This window comes from Corvus brachyrhynchos, unplaced genomic scaffold, assembly GCF_000691975.1.
Source record: "Corvus brachyrhynchos isolate BGI_N302 unplaced genomic scaffold, ASM69197v1 scaffold4, whole genome shotgun sequence".
NCBI classification, from domain to species: Eukaryota; Metazoa; Chordata; class Aves; order Passeriformes; family Corvidae; genus Corvus; species Corvus brachyrhynchos.
Window position 1 is genome coordinate 4,517,083 of NW_008237878.1, and position 22,714 is coordinate 4,539,796.

General features: G+C 36.7%; 1 protein-coding gene across 17 annotated transcripts in view; it reads right to left on the reverse strand.

Annotated features, from left to right (window-relative positions):
• Positions 1–22,714, reverse strand: part of ERC2 (ELKS/RAB6-interacting/CAST family member 2) — a 432,041-nt gene that overhangs the window by 332,297 nt on the left and 77,030 nt on the right. For all 17 annotated transcript variants that reach the window (XM_017732424.1, XM_017732423.1, XM_017732425.1 and 14 more), the window contains one exon: positions 2,208–2,282. In XM_017732424.1, the coding sequence (XP_017587913.1) occupies positions 2,208–2,282 (75 nt within the window). The remainder of the gene's footprint in view (positions 1–2,207; positions 2,283–22,714) is intronic.

Genomic DNA, 22,714 nt, shown 5'->3' on the forward strand with positions numbered 1-22,714 from the left:
TAGGGAAACAATTCCTTCAATGCTTGATCATTCAAAACAAATGTTCCACATTTTTTTCAAAACAAATGCTGTCTGGATTAAGACAATTTAAATTTACTTGAAAACAGTCCAAATCTGGAACTTGTAGTGAAAACTGTTTAATCATGGGGATTTCAACATCTTGCCCCTTTTTCTTTTCAATATTAGGCCTATTTTAGACAGGGGCAACCCCAACGGGGCGTGTGTTCACAGGGACAGAAAGAACTGGATGACTCAGAGCCAAAAAGCAGCCTGGCATCAGTACTCCAGCAACATGATTTCAGCTCACTCATGACAAATGAAAGCCCTCACTATGAAGATTCAAGTTTTAAACAGTGGAACATTGCACCATGCCCACCTCTCCTGGGAGTCAAACAGAAAACACTGTCTTCAGCAACAGACAGAGACAGACAGGAGCAACTACAGTCATCACACGTGTCATTCATGTGTCATGTACCCCCTATCCCTGTTCCTTTCAGAGTTTTGGTACAGGAAGAGGAATTGAAAATCAATTTCAACATGTCCTTTACATTGTTAATAACCTACATGAAAGATTATAAATTATTCTATCACATTGTTTTTGTATCCCTAAACTTTCATAGCTCTGAATATTAAGAGAAAAACCAAGTTTCTCAGCCACTCCCTTACTTTTCCATTCACATAGGGCAATGAGTTACTGCAAAGACATATTTTAGATTTCATACAAAGACTTCTGAACTAATGTCCAAAGCAAATATACATCCAGAAATGGAATTCTGTAATCAATGTACCTTATTTGTTACTCATATAATCCAAACTAATTATTATCTATTAAAAGACAGAGACTGTATTTATAAAGTCCTGCTGTTGTTTTAACTGTGTATTTACCACAATGTTCAGACATGCTAAACTCATTTGCTCATAACAGAAGTCACTGGCAAAATGAGGCCTTTAATTTGCACTTCCTTTTAAGACTGAAAGACCATCGTTAATGAATTTCAGGCAGCATTGCCAACTCACAAATTATCTCAGGTCTCATGGTATTTTTCTTAAAGATGAACATTCCAGACTCATAGAATTATGCAAAAATATCCGTTTTCACTTTTTAAATTACTATTTTTATTCTTTGTTATTGTGGAGGGAAAAGTCACAACACTTTAGTAATATTATGTATCAAAAAAGGTGAACTATAGTCAGGACTAAGAGAGCTGTTTCATCGTATTTTTTCATATCTGCTGATGCAACCAGTATTTTCTTTAGGTTGGCTGTAAAATTATGGCCTAATAACAACCAACAGAAGAATTAGTTTTAAACTTAGAGAAGGAAAACATTTTACATTAGCCTTGGACAGTTTGCCTCGGACTTCTGTTTGTCAGTTTAGTCCATGTACTTTGGCTCTCCTAAAACACACATACACACACACCCTAGTCTTTTTAAAAAGCAATATTCAGTTATCATTATTCAGCAACGCTACACTTGATTTTTTTAAATCAATTTTATTTAGTAAGCACACCAGGAGAAATAAATACTAATTATTCCTAGCTACATAACAAAATTGACATGGTAAAGGAAGCATTTAATGACTAAACAGTCATAAATCAACCCTGGTAGGCAGTTGAGTGTCACGGCTGCTCGTTCACGCCCCCTCAGTGGGACGGGCAAGACAACCAGAGGGCAAAAGTGGGAAAACCCATTGTTTGAGGTAAAGCCAGTGTAATATGTAAAGCAAAGCTGTGCATGCAAGCAAACCAAAATATGGAATTCATGCACTGCTTCCCATGGGCAGGCAGATGCCTGGCTGTTTTCAGGAGAGGAGGGCTGCATCGGGCACAAGAGTTATTTCAGAAGACAAATGCCGTGACTCTGAATGTCCTCCCTTCAGTTTGCTGAGCATGACGTGATGGGATGGAATATCCCTTTGGTGAATTTGGGTCAGCTGTCCTTGCTGTGCTCCCTCCCAGCCTCTTGTCCATCCCCACCCTACTTACAGGGTGGGAGCAGAGGGAGAAACTAGGAAAGCTTTGACTCTGTGTAAGCCCTTTCGGACAGCAGCTAAAACTTCAGCATGTTATCAACACTGTTTCAGTCTGAAATTCAAAACACAGCACCAGACATGCTGCTCCAGGGAAAATTGACTCCATCCCAGCCATACCCAGTACACAACATCATGCTGAAAAAACACCACACAGGGAAACATGCAGAGACCATACCTTCATTTCGATAACTGTTTGCAGAGCCTTCGTCTTTGCTGGCTCAGGCTGAAGTTGGGTTCTTCTATGCAATTCCTGTGGAGGAACACGATAGAAATAAGCCTGACGACTCATCTTCCCATTATTTTAATTGCTCATATGAACTCATTGCAACAAAAGTGGGATGATGAGAAGCATGTAACTCCAAGTGCTACAGGTGCTTCCCTGGCTGTAACCCCCCTGCCATCGCTGCAGTCCCGATCTCATGTTACAGTCAACTCTGCCAGCACATGTGCTATTTCTGAAACCCCTTATCAATAATTCATGTCAAGCGTGACAACCCAGCAAAGACTCTCTTAGTCCAAATACAATGCTGCTATTGCTGCTTAAACACCCAAACTTAATTCAATTGTGTTACTAATTCAAACACTGCTAAGTGTTAAATCTTTTACAGTCGTGTCTTCTTAATTTTTCCTCTAATGTCTGAAATAAGCAATTTAAAGACATTATATTCAAATTTGACATTTTAAGGATAATAATTATGTAGTGGGCTGATGCAGCACACGCTACAGTAGCAATTACATTTCAGTTTTCACATTTTCATACTGTTTTTTATGCATCTTAATCCACAGGCAAAAGAAAAATGGATTGCATTAGTTAAGACAAAGTTAACAGAACCAATACATACTGGTCTTCATAAAAATAATAATTAAAAACCCCTACAAGAATATGAAGACAGCATCACTCAGTCTCATAAAACCAGAGCTGTATCTTGGTATGATACATCCCAATAAAAAACTCACATAACTACCTGGAAAAAAGTGGAGTAAAGGTGTGACAAAACATTTTCATTTGAGAATTTGGTGATGCTTATTCCCTTCCCATAAACCATCTGAGATTTATTATTAAAAAAACCTGAACCAGGACAGATATAGTCCCATTTCTACTCCTTTGGAGTCCTTCTGCTCTAAAGGACAGGAGTGTCATCCTTGATTGTCTTTATGTCTCAGTTTTTTCTACTGCAGTGCTCCACATACACTCCTGAACTAACCTTGTAGCCATGAAAAAGACATTTATGCTTGAGGCCAAGGAGCCAAGGTCATTCACCTAGGTCTTGCCTACTTTATAGCCCACAAGTTTAAAAGCCATAATTTTTTGTATCACAAACTATCAATCAGTTTCTTCTTCTGTGTAGCAACAAACATATTGATCCACAACTGTGAGAAACAACTGTTCTCAAAGACCAAGTAGTAGGAGTGATTTAATGTATGTTATTAAACTAAAGTCTACTGCTAATAAACATCTTTATAAAATAGATTTAAAAAATGTGTGACCTAATATATTAAAGTAACTGAAAGAGACAAGTTGGTATACCTAACGCTAAGTAAGTCTGAATGGTTTTTTATTAGGTTAAACATATTGCAGGTACATATACACATATTTAAACTGCACCTAACAGATAACAGTGAACTTATAATTTTGCTTTTATGATTTTTTCAAACGCTTTGGCATTTACAGAATTCTTTCTGCATTTATGAAATAGTATCTCTGAGTAGTCCTTTTTCATTGGTTTTTTTCTTTTAATTTAAATGCAACTCTCCATATTATAAAGAGAAAGAAATCTTTGCAAATCACCTATGCAAGGAATCTCTCCACCACCAGCAGCTGTTTGTCTTAGATCAAACAAGTACCTTCACTGCACAACTGTTTTTAAAAAATAGGAGTATGTAATGAATTTGTCATATAGTTATACAAAAGAATAGTTGGCCAGCCATACCACTATCAGATCAGCAAAAATTACAGCTAATTCTAAGACCAGACTTTGCTCCCCAAGGCCATATAAACTGAGCTGGAATATAAACAGGATTCCACACATTGCCCAGGGAGACAAACCAGAGTTTCCACCCCCTTAGCCAAAGATGAATAGACTGCCAAAGATGCATATTCCGAGATGTCTATCATAGCATGAAGCCTTTGCCTCATAATGCTTTTCCTGTTTGCTTTATGAATCAATCTGATGCTGGCTGACTTAAAAGCTTTTCTTCCCTATCCCTGATGGTAAAACGAAGCAGACTTTAGGATTCTGGAGAAGATCAGAAAATGACTCCCACTTTATTATTTTGTGTGGGTTTTCTTCCAATCAGATTCAAATGTTTGGAGACTCCCACAAGGCTCAGTTCTTGAATTTATGTTGTTCTAGGTATGTGCTTTTTCATTTGGGGTACTTGATTCAGGGATATACTTTGGGGGTACTAATTTAAGGATACAGTTTATGTACATGATACACTGATTTTCTTACTCTGAGGTCATCTGAAGGCTTTAAAATTTGCCTGAACAGCTAAGCAAGAGATATTCTGGAGATTTCAGAAAGTCCTCATAGCCTAAGGAAACCAGATTTTTATCCATTACATCATTTCTGGAATGATGTGGTTTTCTTGTTTTCAATTTCTTTTAATAAAAAGTCCAGAAAGACAAAGAAGAACATGTGGGGGGAAAAAAATCAAAATCTTATCAGGGATAGTTTCTTTTAACGTAAACTTTATTGAATGGACTCTTGATACTTAAAAGTACTTGTTTCATCATCTCTGCAATGATCAAAGCCTATACTAAAAATCTCTCAGAGTTGCAATCATTTATAAAATTAGATTTTCTTTATATCCCTCTATATGACATCTGCAATTCGTAGTAATTCTGAGCAACCACTTTGCACAGGCAAATTAATTCTAATTCTGTGTAACCAAATGCCCACACCTTGTCTTTCCTGATGATGCTTAGCTGTCAAGGCGATTAATGCACCCACACAAAATTGACAGGTAATCAGATCATCTTCACATTCAGTTTACTTTAATAGTCTTTGGTTTTAGACTAAAATAAGTTTCAACCCAAACCTGGCTTTCTCCTTCCGCAGTATTAGGTTAACATCTTGTATTGGCCTCAGAAGTAAACTTAGCACACAATTTTAACAATAATTCAAACACCAAAAAAAAACCTCCAAAGAGGAGGTAGGTTATATTTATAATCCTAAAATACTGGTGGGAAAATGAATTCTACCCTTTTGTTCAGAAATTGATATGAAGATATTGCAAGATTTTGTCATTATTCACTGGGGCTGAAAATCCCCACTACATAGTATAATCTGAATCTAATGCTAATTACCCAAATAAAAGTGTGGTTTTATCCCAGCTTTATTAAAACATGCTTCATCTCTTGGCTGCAGGAAAGTCAGGGTGCTGAAAACTGATCCTTCTTTACTCTGTTTCTGAAGTATTTTATTAATGTTCCCAAGACATCACGACTGTGTTGTTTTCATTCAATGATACCAACCCTGTAAATGTAGTTCAAGGTTTTACCTTTATTTACACAGAACTGCCTAAAATAATGACACAAAGTGCTAGAAAGGAAAAGATCAGGAAAATAAGCAATTTAGAGATGGTGTGAAACTGTCAGTGTGTTTGCATTTCAACTGGTATGCTTCTACTGATTAAAGAATAGAAGGAAAATGGAACCAAAAACAATAAGATGTTTAAAAATTAACAAAAAATTCAAGACTTCTGAAAAATAAAGACATAAAGTCAATAAAACCATCAGAATCAAATAACCACTGGAAGAAGAAAGAAATTATTAAAGAAGGCAGCATTAAAACTGGCATGAGAAACCACTGTCAGTAAATGCAGCTTTTTGCCTTCATAGACAAAATGTACAAATCTGTAAATCACAGCAGGCAATGGTGCAGGAGCTGCTAGTTCTCTCAAACACCTCAAAGCACACTGGTTCCATTCTCCTGGAAAAGAAAGCCTTGATAGTTCTTCTACAGGATCAGCCTGTCTGAACTTTAAAATTTAGACCATCAGTATTTTAATATTATGATCAATCATTTAAGTAAAAGCACAGCACTTACCTAAAGTGTCTAAATAGCAGTGTTTCTTCAGCCAAAAATACCATTAGAAACACTGATCAAATTCAATTTAACCAGAATACTAGAAAAATGTAACATACAGGAATGAATTCATTCTTAACATACATCTGCTCTTTTCTAACTCTTCACATCTATCCCCAGCCAAAAGAGTCTCATAGTAATTTAAATGAAAGTAGATTTTTAAAATCCTGATCAAACACTTTATCTTTCTGGAAACCATAAACTGACAACACAAAATTCCCATGTCTGTCTCCAGTGTGCAGGAGTAACGAGCCTGGTTATTGGAAAGGTTTTTAAAAATCATGTTACCATGGACTGTCTTTTTAAAATTCACCATTATAGGTATTGGAGCTCTGGGAAAACCTGTTGAAGAAATTTTGTCAAATCCCAACAAGTTTTATAGCTTGAAGAAATGAAAATGTGTATATAAGGACATGAAACAAAAAATTAGAGGAAATATGAAGAGCTGATAGCTACAAAAGTTCTGGAGAGAGTTTATTTGTAAATTAGGTGTATTTAAATCTCTTAAGTTCTCACAGTTAAGCAAAATACTCGGATGCATGCCCAATTCTCTCGCCATTTATCATTTTAAAGAAACAGATATGACTTTTGATGAATATGAAAGAAACTGCATTAATCAGGCACCACCAGCAAGCCATAAGACAAAGGTCAATGGTCCATCACCATGGACAAGTCCAACAATAATCTCAATGGCCTCAGTATTACTCTTGAACAATGAGTCTAACACCACCCCTGGCCTACATTAAAAAACTCAGAGATGTAAAGAGTAGGAGGGAGAAAGGAGGAGTTTTTACACCAGTTGAAAACCATCATATTGAATCACGAGCCAAAGTATGTCTTTGCAATGATCAGACTTCCATTTATTCTTGAATTCGTGCATATAAGAAGGGCTTATAAAGTTTTACTAAAATGCCTAAAGACAGACTATGAGGAAAAATAATCTGAGCATTAAGAAACTCAGCTTTTCTTTGACTTGTATGTCAAAAACACCTTAAGCAACCATGTGCGTTGTCATACTGGAAGAGTGTCCTCTGGCAAGAGACCACATACAAAAGGTTTCAAGTGAAAACACGATTTGGATATGGAGCTTGAAATGTATGTGGGACAATTTAATTTGTAACTGAAAGCACACAGAATGTTTCCTGAAAGGAGCTACTGAAACTCCGCTTTTACCGGAATTCTTGAAAATTTCTTTTCTCTGTAGAAGGAATAAACCTTCAAGGGGATCATTTCTGTTTTGCACATTATCATTAATCTCTTTTCCTCTTTCCAAAATTACTTCCCCAAATTTAGGAAAAGGGAAGAGTTATTGCTTCACACGTATCTTCAGAAAAAGAAACTTTGATGATAAACAGTTTTCTCACTTTTTCACCATTTTCTTTAAGAACCCATACCAAAACCCCTGAGTGCCTGCAGTAAAGGAAGCCCATATATTTGTTTTCAGGGGCAGTCAATTAGAATCAGAAAACAGAAGTTCCAACTGCTGCTTACACTTCTGCAAAGCAAATATACTCTGGAAACATCTTGGCTAAAAAACTTACTCTTTGCACTACACATAAAGCTTTAAAACTGCATGGAAAAATATGCCTTTTGTTTTTTAAAGCTAAATTTTTAAATAGGCATTTATTTATAACCCAAGTGCACTAAAGAGAATCACTTACTTTGCAGTAGGACACATCAATGAAATATTGTTGTGAGTTATAAACCAGGGGATTTTAGGTATTTGGTTTTGGGGATCTTTTTTTAGAAGACTATCTTTTATCACATCTTCAAATTCTTAAAATGTAAAATCCTTATTGTAACAAATCCTTTATGTAATCCATAGTATTTAAAAAATCCTTATCCAACAAATCCATGATTTTAAAGACTTACTTCCACTACTTCCCTCCCATTTCGAAGCCTGAGCACACAAAGAACTTTTTAATAAGGTTGAAAAAGAAAGCAATATCCCATCAGTTTTACAATAAGTGTAACACTAACCATGGAGTAATAATGGAATTCCACCTTAGGGTGTAACTAAGAATAGACTTCCCTTGCTCCTGCCATCAAAAGCATACAGGCAAAGCTTAAAAGGGTAAAGCCACAGCAAAGATTACCAAATACAATCCCAAGATCCAGAACACACAGCAGAGATGCTGCTGTGTGCCAGCTGCACTCCTCATAAATAATAAAATAACAAAACCATTTAAATGTGGACGGTACTGTGAGATGGGATGTTGCCAGCAGTGCCAACACACAGTGCTTGTGGTATTCCTATAGGCCAGTTCATCTAAGTAGAGGAAAAAAGTTTTCCAATAGCTCTTCCCATATTCATACAGCTAACCTCCCAACAGTTTCCTTAAACAAGCTGAAACCTATGAGTTCTGTCCTAGAAAAATAAAAAGACAAAGGGTGATACCCTGTTTAGTGCTTTCCTCACCTTCCAACCTACAGACACACCCAGCAATACTTGTTTAATTTCAACTCTGAACCAGTGCTCCTCTTCAGCCTGATTGCAGATGCAAAAACAATTTGAATTATTAAATTAAGAACTTCTCAAATGGCAGCAAAACAGCCCTGCCAAAACCAGAGTCACACTCAACAACTCGAAGCCAGAAGTACTACATATTTCACACACTTGCTGCACAGATCTCATAAGGTTACTGAAGAATGTGTTAGCTGGTGTTAACATGCATTAACAGAACTTCAAACATGCTGTTCACTTTTCTGGTAGAAATCCTTTTATAAACTTAGCATTGATAAAACATCAATCACTAAACAGCCTGAGCCAGCCCAGGCGAGTGCTGGCATTCCCTGTGTGATGTCCATCCCCATGTTGCAGTAATACTTCAAATTGATTAGCATGGGACTTTCCAATTTTGAAAAGCATAGTGTTATCTACTAATGTCCATACTTATTAATGGATATACTGGTTTTTTATTACCTTTTCTAGCCTACCCTTTCATGTCTCATGTGCCTTCATGTGGACTTGGTGAAATCACTAGCTAAAATAACTTACAGGTTTGATTTACAGTTCTGTAATTCTCCAGGAAGTGCTTTTCTAAATATGGGTGGGTTTTACTCACATGCATTTAAAATTACTGCTGGCTTAGGCTATTTAGTATTTAATCAGCAGTGCCAGCAAGCATCAGAGTTAATAAGACTTCAAATGTGTAAGTTCATTGGCTCTGTGGTACAGCAAGGTTTTTTTAAAATGCAAATAAAATTTCATGACGATATTTGTGGTGTGTGTCAGGGGCCCATATTGGGACCAATACTATTCAATACCTCAATCAATGGGACTGAGCACACCCTCAGCAAGCTTGCAGGTAACACCATGCTGAGCAGTGCTGTTGGTATCACTGAGGGAAGGGATGGTTCAGAGGGACAGTGACAGGCTGGAGGAATGTGCTCCTGGGAACCTCCAAGGGCAAGGTCCTGCACCTGGGTAGGGGCAATGCCCAGTATCAGAGCAGGCTGGGTGATGAACGAGTGCATTGAGAACAGCCCTGCAGAAAAGGAGTTGGAGATACTGGTAGATGAAAAATTAGATATTATTTTCTGACAAAGATGACAGTTAACATATCATCATGTAACAGAACGTCAAAGCTCTCAGTTAACAAAATTATCTCCCCTAGATATTCAGAGAAATGTCATCCCTACATACCCAAGTGTTCTATGTAGCTTTTAGGTTATGCAAATGTATGGCAGAGAAGGACATGAGAGCATTAACCTAAAGAGATAAGACAGACAATTTTTCACACAATTTGGGTGTTGGGGGTGCTTTAGCAGGTGGAAATTTTGGTTTTTTTTTTTAAAAATAAACTTGTAAACAGCATGCTTTTTAACCTAAAGCTAAAATGTTATGCTTGCCAAAAGAACTCACTGCACCACAACCTTACTAAAAAAAGAAAGGAAGAAATTAATTTGCATTGACTTTAAAAAAAAAAAAAAAACCTATTTTTGGATCTCCCAGAAACTGAATTCAAGGCACCCACCAATTCACTGCAGCTCTGCCTATCAGTTGAGATTTGCCAACCAAGTCAGTCTTTCTCGAGAGGGAAGAAGTAGTGGGTAATGTCTAAACATTTCAGAATGTAGAACACTTATTTCACTCTGAAACTAGCATTCTGCAGAAGAGTCTGAACCCAGTATTACAGGAACATATTAAAATCAGAAAAATAAAGCTGATTGTATATGAGAATATTGGAGTGAAGCAAACAACACCAGTGTCCTCGACAACAGCCTTGCTGCACAGACTGTGTGCTACCACAACTACAGAAAAGAACTGTTCAAATCACACAGGAAACAACCTGCACAGGTAGTTATCATCACCTACTTGAATATTTACCATTCTATGAAGTTTTTCAAGAGTCTGCTGAACTGAAGCTCACACATCAGTGCACCATAATTTAAAAAAAAAGAAAAAAAAAAAAAAGAAAGGAATAAAATCCACTTAGCACCTGCTCCAATTCTTTTTCCATTGCCTGGGAAACTAAGTGTTGCTTGGTAACTCAAATCCATCTGTTCAAATTTCCTCTTTCAGTCTTCCCTTTTCATCAGAACAGAAAAAAACAGCCCTTAACTGAAAATATGATCAGAAAAAAAAAAAATCCACCAACATATTTTATCACTGCATAAAAGATACAACAGATCCTTATCTGTTTTGAAATTACGGCAGAGTGAAAAGTATCTGATACTGTCTCTTAGAAACAACAACACATCAAAGATAATTTTTTTTGAAGACTGAGAAATTCTTTATTTTATTCCTTACCCTTACCTCAGGGCAATACAAGCAGCAAGACACCACCTCCTCACACAGTTCAGAGACTTCATCTTTCCTGTGTTTAAATGCTGACATGAATACCTATAGACCAGGGGCTGAGGAACAGTTTAAAAACTACTTCCCCATGCAGCAGTACTCAAAATAAATGCTGAATGCATAGATACCACAAATATCCAAATGCTTATTTTTTTCTAGAGATGGAAATCAAAAGAATCTCCACTGAAATTACTGCTGTTATCTGTTGTGAATTAAAAACAGACCTTAAAGGAGAATTTTCAAAACCATGGGATGATCTTTGCATAGGATAAGACTGGAAAACAGGAAAACGGAAAAACCTGCATGTTGATGTAGGATACTAAATTCTGTACAGAAAACACGATCACATGTATTTTAAAAAAATCTACCAGGTTACAAAGTGGCAGCAATGGCAGCAATAACAAAACCACAGTTATCTACACCTTCCATGTTTTACATTTTTTAGGCACTAAACGTCAGTATAGGTAGGGGGTTTGGTTTGTTTCGATAACTTTTGGAGCCCCTATTGCAGAAGGCCTGAATACAGCAGGTACAGTTTCAACAAATAAAAGTGCCTTAATATGCTGAGAAAAAAATTACATGCTATGTATTATCTGATTTCTCTATCTTTTCAAACTCAAAATCTTGGAATTACTGCTATTATAAACATCTTTTGTCATATTTGTTTCAAAGAGAGGCAGAGTCAGCTCAAGGCTTTTCAGAGTAACACTTTGTTTCAGGAGAATTTTATGAAGAAGGTGGTTTAATGTTCTCTCCTGCTCTCAGCCAGACTGTCCTTTTTCAGAAGAACACATTCTTTTTTTATGTGGAGCACAGGACAATGTAATGCTCATGACCAGGCCAGAGTTACTGCAGGGACCTCAATTCATACCCTAGAAGGAGCTTTCTCTTCTTTACCATCTCTCCTTTCTCTTGTATATTGAAATTAGAGCTTAACTTACTCAGTCTAAGGCAAGAACGGTATGCACAGACAAGATGCCATCAAACCTTTCAAGTTCTGGTTCAGACACTGAAGAATATGTAAAAGGCAGAGGGGTTATAGCAGCCAAAAGTCTCAACTTAAATATTTTTGAACTTCCAGAATAAAAAAGTCTATACATAAATAATGAATTCCTCCCCCTTGCAGGATTTGCACATACTGATCAGCAGTATTCTTAAATAGACATCAACACAGACCTTTACATGCCCGTATACATTTCATACAATGTTAAGTATAGGTACCACAACAATTGCTATTCCACAAAATGAGCGTTTTTAATCATCAAAGTGGCAAACTTCCCACTGTATGTAAGAAACCAGAACAATTTCTTCAGCCCACAGCCTCTTCCTTTCTGCTCACTGGACAGTTATGCCAGGCTGCACACCGCTACCATTTTCATTAAAAACTTGTAAGTCATCACTAATCAAAAAGACCATGTGCACACCCCCTCTATGTGTAAAAATACAGACACTTCCCCTCTGTAAGCAGACACATCCTGTCACTAAGTCATTCCAACAGCATTTTGATAATCCATTAAATCTACTTCTCATTTTAAGGTGGGAAAGCAGGTCAGAACACACATTCAGTGTTCATACAGAGCTACCTCATCCACCCAGTCTGACGATTGCACAACCCTGGCAGTGCCACTCAAGAACTGTTTCTTCATTGGGACAGTGAAAGACAACTCATGGGACACCTTATGTGCCAGCAGTAATCAGGACCCACACTTTTAGGAACCCACAGTGGTGCCTCCTTCCAGGATCAGGAAAGCACACACAGTGCTCCCCTTCAGCTGAACAGCCTCTGAGCAGCACAGGGGATACACTGCACTGCTCCCCTGGGGAGTATTAATAGCAATGGATTCCTTTACATGACAGCTGATTCAGGCTTCTTATTCACACGAATTGGATGAACAATTCTAACTCATTATTTATGAAAATATTTCTAAGCTAGAGAAATTATTTTTTTGCCATTTTTATTCAATTAGCTTGTGATCCCCATGACAGGCAAATATCAGTTCTCATTACTGAACAGAGATATGTAAAATACAAACAGAATTCTCAACATGCTAAAAGATTGCTGTTAAAGTCATTTCAGTCAGTAAGCTGTTTCTTCAACGTTTGTCTTACACTAAACATGTTCTGTAGTACAACTACTAGCTAAAATTCCACTTCAGAACACTTTTTGCCCCCCACAAATGCCAAAAACCTAAAATATCAGCAATGCAAATGAGAAAGGATATACAATACTATAAGCAAAATGACCAATATAAGTGTTGGTCTTCTCCATTCTAACTACATGAAAAAGATGATTTTTATACAACTGTCAAACTACGTTCAGTTTGACAAGGAAATGTGCAACAGCACAGGTTGGCAGAAGATCCGGAGTTACTATGGAGATTTGATTTGTAGAGTTTCACTTCAAAAGAGCAATTATCTTTGGAAAACACAGTATGTTGCTAAAGAATCCTTAGCCATAAAAAGAAAAGCAAATCTGAAAAATTCTTGATCGCTATTTAGCACTTAATAAATGCATTAATACCTCACAGTCTATATACTACTGACAAAATTAGCACAATGAAAATTTGTAGGTAAGTGTGTACCAAATGAATTCTTTTCAGAATATTTTATGACCTAAAAAATAGAAAACAGAGAAAACTTCAGTCTGTGTGCTGACACATGGATTATGATATGCATAACAAAGGAGAACCAACCTTTTCCTGACTTTTAATTACAAATAGGTTTCAAGAAACGTCTCACAGACATTAATAATATAGCTCTGAAATAGCTGAGCGAAAAGTGGTAAATAAGTGGAAACTACAAAATTTCACGCAGTAGTTCTTTGCCAAGTCTCCACTTTAAAGACCACTGTATTTTAGGAGATGAAATAATTTTATTTCATCATTTAGTCTTAAGCCCAGTTATTAGAAGATAAATAATAATGCTGTTAACTCGCTGCTTCTCAAGTTAACAGAAACTTTCTATGCACTGAGGCAGCAATGAGCTATCACCCCTTGCTTAAATATATTTGTATTTTATCCATCCGTCAATTCTTACACTTTTCTCCTGATACTTCTGTTAGGAGTTAGGCATCTGTTAATGCTGACACTTCTCTTTAGGGATTCTGTAACTCATACTGACTATTCTTTCCACTCTCCCTTCACACTACAGAGCAACAACTCTTCACCTCAATACCACCTGAAATGTTTGATTTCACATTTATTTCATCTTTCTTTCTTAAGTTTTTATAGACTTAGAAAAGGTCAGTCCTAACAATTCTTTCAAATGTGGCAGGTTATTTTCTATGCCTTCCCAAACATCCCTGTGAGGAATTTGATCTAGGCCTTCTGTAAAGCACTAGGGAGCTTGAATCTGTTTAACCATATAGGACTCACTGAACACACCAAATCTTCACACAAGGTATAAATGCCATTCATACACGTTCCATAGTTTTAATTAGCTGGTTAAGCTACATTTAGAAGCTCTCAACAAGTACAGAATGCACCATATTGTCACTAAAAGAAAAAAAAAAATCTGCTAAGTTACCCAGCAAGTCTATGAATTGGCAGATTTTCCTAAATTTAAATATAGCAGTAGGCTGATAATAAGCATTACCCAAGCTCTACTGACATCAGATAACAAAGCTTATAAACACAGACATTTTGGCACAAGATAATTCAAAACAAAGAGTTCTAAATAGTTTTAAGGTTAAAAACTATAAGATGTAGGTTAACTGTACAGAGAAGAGAGAAACTGCGTGAAGTTAGAACTGAAATCTAGAGAGTATAAAAAGTTAGCTGGTGGAAAATTGCCAGCTACATATCTCTGTTGACATATTACAGAAACAATTTATTTCATAGTTTACTTACTGCACTACTTCTTGGTTAAATACTATCTGGTTATTTACAGCTCTCTATGGACTCTCACAATAGTCAGGCAGATTTTCTAGGCCCCTGTGTCTTACCACACAGCCTCCATTTTCAAAATCACTTCTTCACATACCCTGCCAATTGATGGACTTATCCCACAAACGTCAAAAATTCTTGGCATCAACTCCAACCTAACAGCAATATCTTCAGGAACAGGTCCATAGTCAGTACCTCAGCCTGCTAAAGGCTCCCTTTACATGCATTATTCATTTTCTATTTGGATATTGCTCTGTGCCTTTTCTCAGAAGGCTGGATTTCAAGGCTGAACTTTGGCTCTCAGCAGGTCTCTTTGAACCGATGGTTCGACTCTCCTTACATCAGCGTAAGCATGACTCTAGTCAGGGACATCACTGCAGCAAAGTCACTGCAGATTTAATAATGTGCAAGTCTGTTAAGTATAACAATGAATAAAGATACTCTGAGGATCTTACTGTATTTAGAGGCAATAAAAAGGAAATGGATGTAACATTTTCATTTAGTAGCAAACATGCCAACAATGAAGCATCATTCTAAGTTAGATCTCTTATTTACACTTCTCTTTCACTGCTCAAGTCCTCCACACCCCACATCTCTGCAGACACAGTTTTGGAAGCGTATTATTCTATGAAAAACCTAATGCCAATGTTTCTTTGCACTTGTAAGAAAAACATACTTAAAATAACTACGTTTTATATACTTTTATTGTAAGCTCTTTGTCTTATTGCATTTGGATGACAGTGTTTTCTTTGGAACAGTTTACAACATAAGGACATATTTTTATAGAAAAAAATGAGTGCAATGTAGTCCTTCACTTCACAGGCTTCTTCTGATCCTCTTACTGTTCATGTTTTCTGTGAGGAGAACGGTGGTACACAGGGTGATCTCATCACAGGGGTGATCTAAGGGAAAGAATGGTACAATGATGGTTTAATTTACTTTATTTTACAGACCAATTAGGTAAAATGACTGTGATTCTGTACTTCATTACTATCTATCATGTAGCATTCTAAGAATCAGCTACTCTATAGGCCTCATATCAAATGGGCAGAACTACAAGGCAAGGAACTGCATCATTACCTGCCTCCATTTAGTTGGGATCATCAATTTCTTTTTCTGACCTTCCTCCTATGCAATGCATTTCCTACCAGATGTTAAGAACCTGCAAGACAGGAAAAGGGAAAAAGAACCCTAAATTGATTTGTAACTCATATCATTATCCAACCCCTTAAAACAAAAGGTAAACCAAGAAATTAAAATATAATGATAAAGTAAATTTAATTGAAAAATTAGGAAACAAAAATATTCCCAGATACATGCACAAATTGTTAGCTCTGTGATCACAAACATAAATACGAGTGTGACTGACAAATAATTTGTTCACTGGAGCAAACTTACCACAGAAAGGCTGGTAGGACTTCTGTGGTTCACCGGGAGGAATGGGTCACCCTGAGGGCCCCCCTTTAGTTCTTCTGCTACACCCTGATGTTCTCCCCATCTGCAGATGTATGCATACAGAACAATCCCTATACACAGAATAAGTACCATTTTATGGGGTTCTTCTGAATTAATCAATGACTGATTCACAAAATGAGAAATGGTCAAGTTAATGAGGGTTTTCTTGTTCAGGAAACAGACCTGAATATGGTTCAAAATTTCACTTAACTTGTTGATTCTCTTTCCTACCTCTAGGAAGAGGAACTGAATCTCAGTATCTTTATCTCTCTTCTTAAGCAATATTAATTCTACAAATTTTCTGTTAGAATAGCTTTCAAAAATAATTCCTGGAAATTCAACTCAATTATCACAGCTTATCTGGTTGTAAACAATTAGTTTGCAATTATTTATTCACAATAAACAATATTTTAGAAGTTAGAATTAAAGATAAGGTTCGACACATTGCTGTTTTGCTTATGCATTTCTCAGGGGTTTGACTGTTTTTGGGGTGGGGTTTCTTTCAATAATTAAAATTCATATAAATTATTTTTACTTTAAAATACTCAACACTCTCCAGCCTTACTCATGAGGTGGGATTTTTCTGATAGTCATATGGGTCTCCAATAGTTGCACACCAAATATTCCAGGCATAGTGTTTAAACGTGGTTATGCTCAATTACCAACATCTAAATACAGATGTTTATATCCATATTTGGCTGTTAATCATTATTTATCCATACCCATCTGAACTGTAAAAGTTTACTTTATCTGCAGATACCAGATGAAGAAAAAGCAGACTCTGTACTTCTATTATTAGATTAGCTCTATAAGGTCATTAAATACGGATTTAGTTGACAGTAGACCAGAACTTTCAAGCTTGAGTGAGAAGAGACCCTCCTCAGGGTGAGGCCTAAAGAACAGAGCAAGAACTACTCAGACACAGCAGCAATAGTTGGAGAGAGCAGGAAAATTATTTTCCAGGTAACACAACTTATACAAATAACCTCTTGGGGTTCTCTCACTGTGTGACTTCAGAATCTGAGAAACTCAAATCTAAACCAAAAGATCTGAATATTCTCCTGGCTGGAAGGTGGGATATCTAAAAAGTAAGTCTCTCAGAGATTTAATTGTAATTTTTAAGTACGGATACTCAGAATAAAACATTTACACAAAAACTTCCTTGCAACAGTGGAAGGAACTACAGGTGTCCCTTTTATATTTTCTGCACGTGTTCAGAAGTGCCTCTAATACTGTCAGCACTAAGACACAAAGTGTTTGCTCAAAATTGAAATATACCTGAATTACAGAACATTCTTTGCCTTGCTCTTGGAACTCAGTTTAATGGGGATGTACAGAGTGTTCTGTGTTCTGCCCTTCCATCCTTGAGCAGCTCAGCTCAGCACACTTTTACTACCTTCACTAGGGCTGGACATCCTCAAATATCCACCTGGGAAACACAACATTGCCATGAATGCAGAGCTTCTGCCAAACTGTTGGAAAGCTACTGAGTTTTCTTTCCACTAATTCTGAAAAATCCCAAGCTGCTACAGAAAAAGTATTTACCATTCTAGTAGTTTGAGGACCAAAAATCTCATGGTATATTGAGGCATCACAAAGAGAGCTGTCCCCTCAGTTTTTGCAGATGGTAGGAGTTTTGCACATTATCTAAGCACAAATGCTGTTATTTTCACATGAATACATATAAAGCTCACAGGGCTTCAAAGGTTCATGCCCTGAACACATATTACACAGCCTTTAATTTCTAAAATTATTTCTCAAATTTTGCTCAGTGTCCTTCAACCATAAAGAAATTAAGATCATATCCTATTAAGTTCCAAATACCCTAAAATACCAGCAGAGCCTATTCAAAGAAGCCAAGCAAAATGTGGAACAGGTACATCTCACTTTACTTCTCAGACCATTTCTCTGGTAATATTACATGGAAACAAAGCATCCTGAATATTCTAAGTTATGAAATTAGATTTTGTAAAGACTTTAAGCAAAATCATAATACCAGCACCATTCAAAGGGTTTTCCTTCATCAGAAAAAAAACCTGCTGAGATTTTAATGCCAGTAATTTCCAACAGAAAACATTTAACAGAAAGCAGTCTGGGCACTGCTCAGGTTACAAGTGAATGTATTTTATACTTTAGCTTCTGCATTACCGTAACACATTATCTCACATAATTAGATTTTTCCAAAACCTCTAGAAAATGAACTTTCCACATGCTCTGGATGCTTGTTTATTGACTAAACATGGTGTGCATGAACTAAACAATGCATTGTAGTAACAGGACTTACGAAAGAGTAATACTACAGCCTAATGGACCATAGAAATAGCTCTGTAAAACCATCGTTTATCTCTAACACAATATGTCTTAAAGATCAAAACTATGAAAGTCTGTAGTATGTTTATATCAAAAAGAAAGAGCAGAGATGAAAAAAACACCACACAATACAACCCCCCAAAATATCCTCAGTACTAACTCCTTAGCTCCAAAGCTGCTGTTCTGCTATGATAATGAACACATAGTCTAAAAGGCAGTGAAAAACTTGTATTTTTCACATACCACCCAGCAAGCTGCAGTGTAAGACTTTTCTCAGTTACTTTCTGATATTTTTGCCTTTCCTGTTTTCTTTCTATTAAGCAATAGCTCATGAACAGATGGCCCAATAAAAAAAAAAATAAATAAATCATAGCCCATACTGTAACAGTCCACGTGCTACTGGAAAAAAAAATAAAGTTTAAAACCATCTTTTAATTCAGTGCTATTTTATCTTAACACTTAAAAGCAAGACAGACTTTCTTTCACTAAAGAATTGCTCATTTAACCCCAACTGCGAGAAAAAAAAAAAAAAAGAAGTTCGATTTGATTTCTCAGTGCATTAAATTACACAAGGTTAACAGATTCTTATAGAAGCATAGTATATTTTTGCTCAGCTGTTATGGTGCAATGACATCTAAAACAGCTTTTGACATGTGCTTTCAAGACAAAGCAATATATTGCTTCCAGTTATCACCTGTAGTGCTGACAATTATGAAAAATTAATGACACCTCATTATTTTCACTCCTTCCTCCACAATCAATCATTAACTCAGTTGCTTTTCAAGAAATCCCCAACCAGTCCCTGAAAATCCCAAAGAACTTTGTTCTTTACAGGTCATTTCCTGCTTTTTTATCTTGCTGGTTTCCAGGTTAGGTAAGACTCTGTCTCTGAGTGTGACAACATCTAAAATCTCACGTCCTTCAGGAACTTGCCAGCAAAGAGAAATACAAGTGTAATAACAATGTAATAATGACTTCCAGTTCTGTCATCACATTGAACAATCCCAATACAAATTACTTTGTTCAGGTACCAGAGTGCATAAATCCACTCTTAATAAACTGGTTTAACACAGCTAAGAATACAATGAAAACTTTTAAAGATATTTCCTTTTCCCAGCAAGCTTTTGATGGGCTATTCACTCAAGAAAGCACGGCAAAAACTATTTTCTGAAGTGTATCTCTCCACAACTGCCAAGCATTCTGTTAGAGGCTCCACAGTTTCAACATGCTCTGTGTATGTATTGCCTCTCCCTCACAGGAAGTGTCAATTTTTTAATTTATTTGTACGCCAAGAATCAGGATGTGTAGTGCTTCAAATCTGCTGGAAGGTACAGTTTGGACATTAAGAGCTCTGAAGGCATGCAAAAGACAGAATTAGTGCAAAATACAGACAGTTCCATTTTATTTCTGAAAACAAACTAGGTATCCTACAGAGAATTACATTCCTACACTCAAAACCCCACTATTTTCTTCTTCCTGACATTTATATAAATTTTACTGTGTCACTAAAGAAAAGTTACTTTTGCATTTGGAAACGTTCGTGGCAGAAGCATTGGTATTATCACTTTCTCAGAGTTATTAGAGAACACTTACGGATTCCAGTGAACCCAAGTTTGAATTTACATTGGAGAAAAAAAAATACTTGTCTAAAATATCTTTAAAAGAGCATTTTGCTGTCTTCAGAATCCATCTCTTTTATGAGACATTTCACATAGTACTGCTATTCCAAAAGAACTAATACAAATCATCTCCCAAAACATTTTTACAAAGCCATTAATACCACAAATATCACTTTCTATAAAGATGCTATATATGGCATATTACTTACATAGAATACTGTATTCCTGTAGCCAGGAAATTCACTTGGAAAAGAGAGATTCATAGTCTGCACATTCACATGGATTTTGTGTACACTGTTTGTATTTATCTACATGCAGCTCTCATTCCCAAGTAATGGCTTTTTGAGGAGGTTGGGAATAACTGAAGTCCAAGCTGTGCATCCAGGCAGGTGTGAGAGCCAGGCAGCCACACAAAATTACTCCTGTGCTTCACACACCTGGAACAGAGTTGAAACAGCTGCCACTTATTCTGCACCTGCATCAGGGCTGCACTCCCAGGATGAGAGATGAAGAACAAGGCATGACTGCTGCTTATCTTTGTGCCCCAAGTGCAGATGAGAGTGGAGGGGGGTGTGAAGTTGAATAAAAAAGGTCAAAACATCTCAAAGAAATCCAGAGGACAGACAAGCTGGTAAGCTTTACTTTTTCCAAGTTGTTTGTCCTTGTGTTTCTTTCTCAGTGAACCCCAAGCACTATGTAACACTTCAGGAAAGAAAAGTTCTGAATATATTCAGAGACAGATACTTAACAGTAATTCAGGGAGTATTCAGAGACAGTAACATTTTTAAGCTGTCCTCAGGACTAACAGTTTGGGGAAGAAGGGCTCCAAACCTTCAAATAAAAAGGCGTTTCTGATATCTAAAAGTGCCAAACAGTTTTTTCATTATTTCAGTGTGTCTCAAAAGGAATAGAGGCTAGCATATAACCTGATTAAATGTGCAATTCTGAAACTTGTCTTGGGCAGAAATTTTGAGTACGGCTTCATCACAATCACCTGATGTTGACACACACTAAATACCAAAGTGGGCCAAAAGTCCCACAGAGAAGTCTCAATTGTTTCACCCTGATACTGGCTGATACTGCTTTCATTGAATACCTCCTTCAAAGTGAAATGGAAAAGGGGTGATAGACAAAGAACTTCAATACATTCAATCTGGAATATTTAACTCTGCTCTGAAAAAGAAGGGGAGGGCGTTCGTGTGGAAACAGAATTCTTGCAGGTCTTTCATAAATGTGTGAGTCACTGCAACCCCAAGTTGCAACAGTCCAGTGAAAGACCAGAAACACTAATGACTGCCAAGTTTATGATACATAACTTTGACCTGGAGGGAACACAGTCAAATAAATGTAGCTGTCATAATGGCGAATGCAATTATTCAGATCATGTATAAAGCCTTTTTTAATCTGACAAAAAGAGCTTTCTTCGTAAATTCCTTCATGCTCCAAATTGCCTAGATTTTACTTTCCTGTAGTAAATACCTATCCCAAAAAAAGTGCATAACCCCTACAGCTGGCAAACTAAATATGTTAAGCCAGCTCTTTTGCTCCTCTTCCCAGGAGAGCTTCTGCTGAAACTGTCAGCATTTTGTAAATAACTGGTAAGCATTTCACAAGTATCACATCATAATGCACATACCAGATCCAAACCCTACTTGGCAGCATTTTAATTGCACAGCCTACACCTTTCCCTGTTTATGGAGTTCATCACTGTTATACGGCCTTTGATTCTAGCAGGAAGGGATCATAGGAAATATTCAAATACCTTTGACATTAGAGCTAAAGTGCCACAAAATTGACTGAAAGATTCTTGTGAAGTTCAACCACCACAAATTCATATACTAGGAATACTCAACCTGCTAATAATGTATTCATAATTCGTTTCCAAAGAAATAAAAGGGAAGTCTTTATGAAACTTTCTAACTCCATTTTTTCTATCAGACACAAAAACCACGCAGGTTTTCTGGATGTTTAAACCAGTATTTTTTAAGACTTTGCTGGAAAGCAAGCCATTCAGAAAAAAATGGTTAATAAATTAAAGAAGAATTTTGCATGTGGCACTGGGCTTTCAGATACATGCAACAGAAACAAGAAAGCAAACACTGAGGAAACAAATGATCGAAAGTAGCCCTGATCTGGAATCCCTCCAGAAGCTCTATCTTACCATCCTGAAGCCTGCTATTGTTTCGATAAATTCTATTATCTGAGTTGGTGTTAAAATGAACTTTTTTTTGCTGGGGGCCTATGCTTGTCTGTTCCCAATCTCTTGGTAAGAATTCCTTTTTCTGGCCAATCATGATGTGCCTTAATGATGCAGATGGGGAGTAAGCACTGCCAAGACCTCTGTAAACACTCACAATGCTGTTGAGAGGCTGAAAGGTAACATTATTTTGATAATGGTTTCTGAAACTTGTTATCAGAAGAAAATCTTTTCTCTGCCACATGTCCTCCTATGTGAAAGTATGCCATTTGCAAGTTGAGAGATGAAAATTACTCTCTACAGGCAGATCAGGAACAAGTGAGAA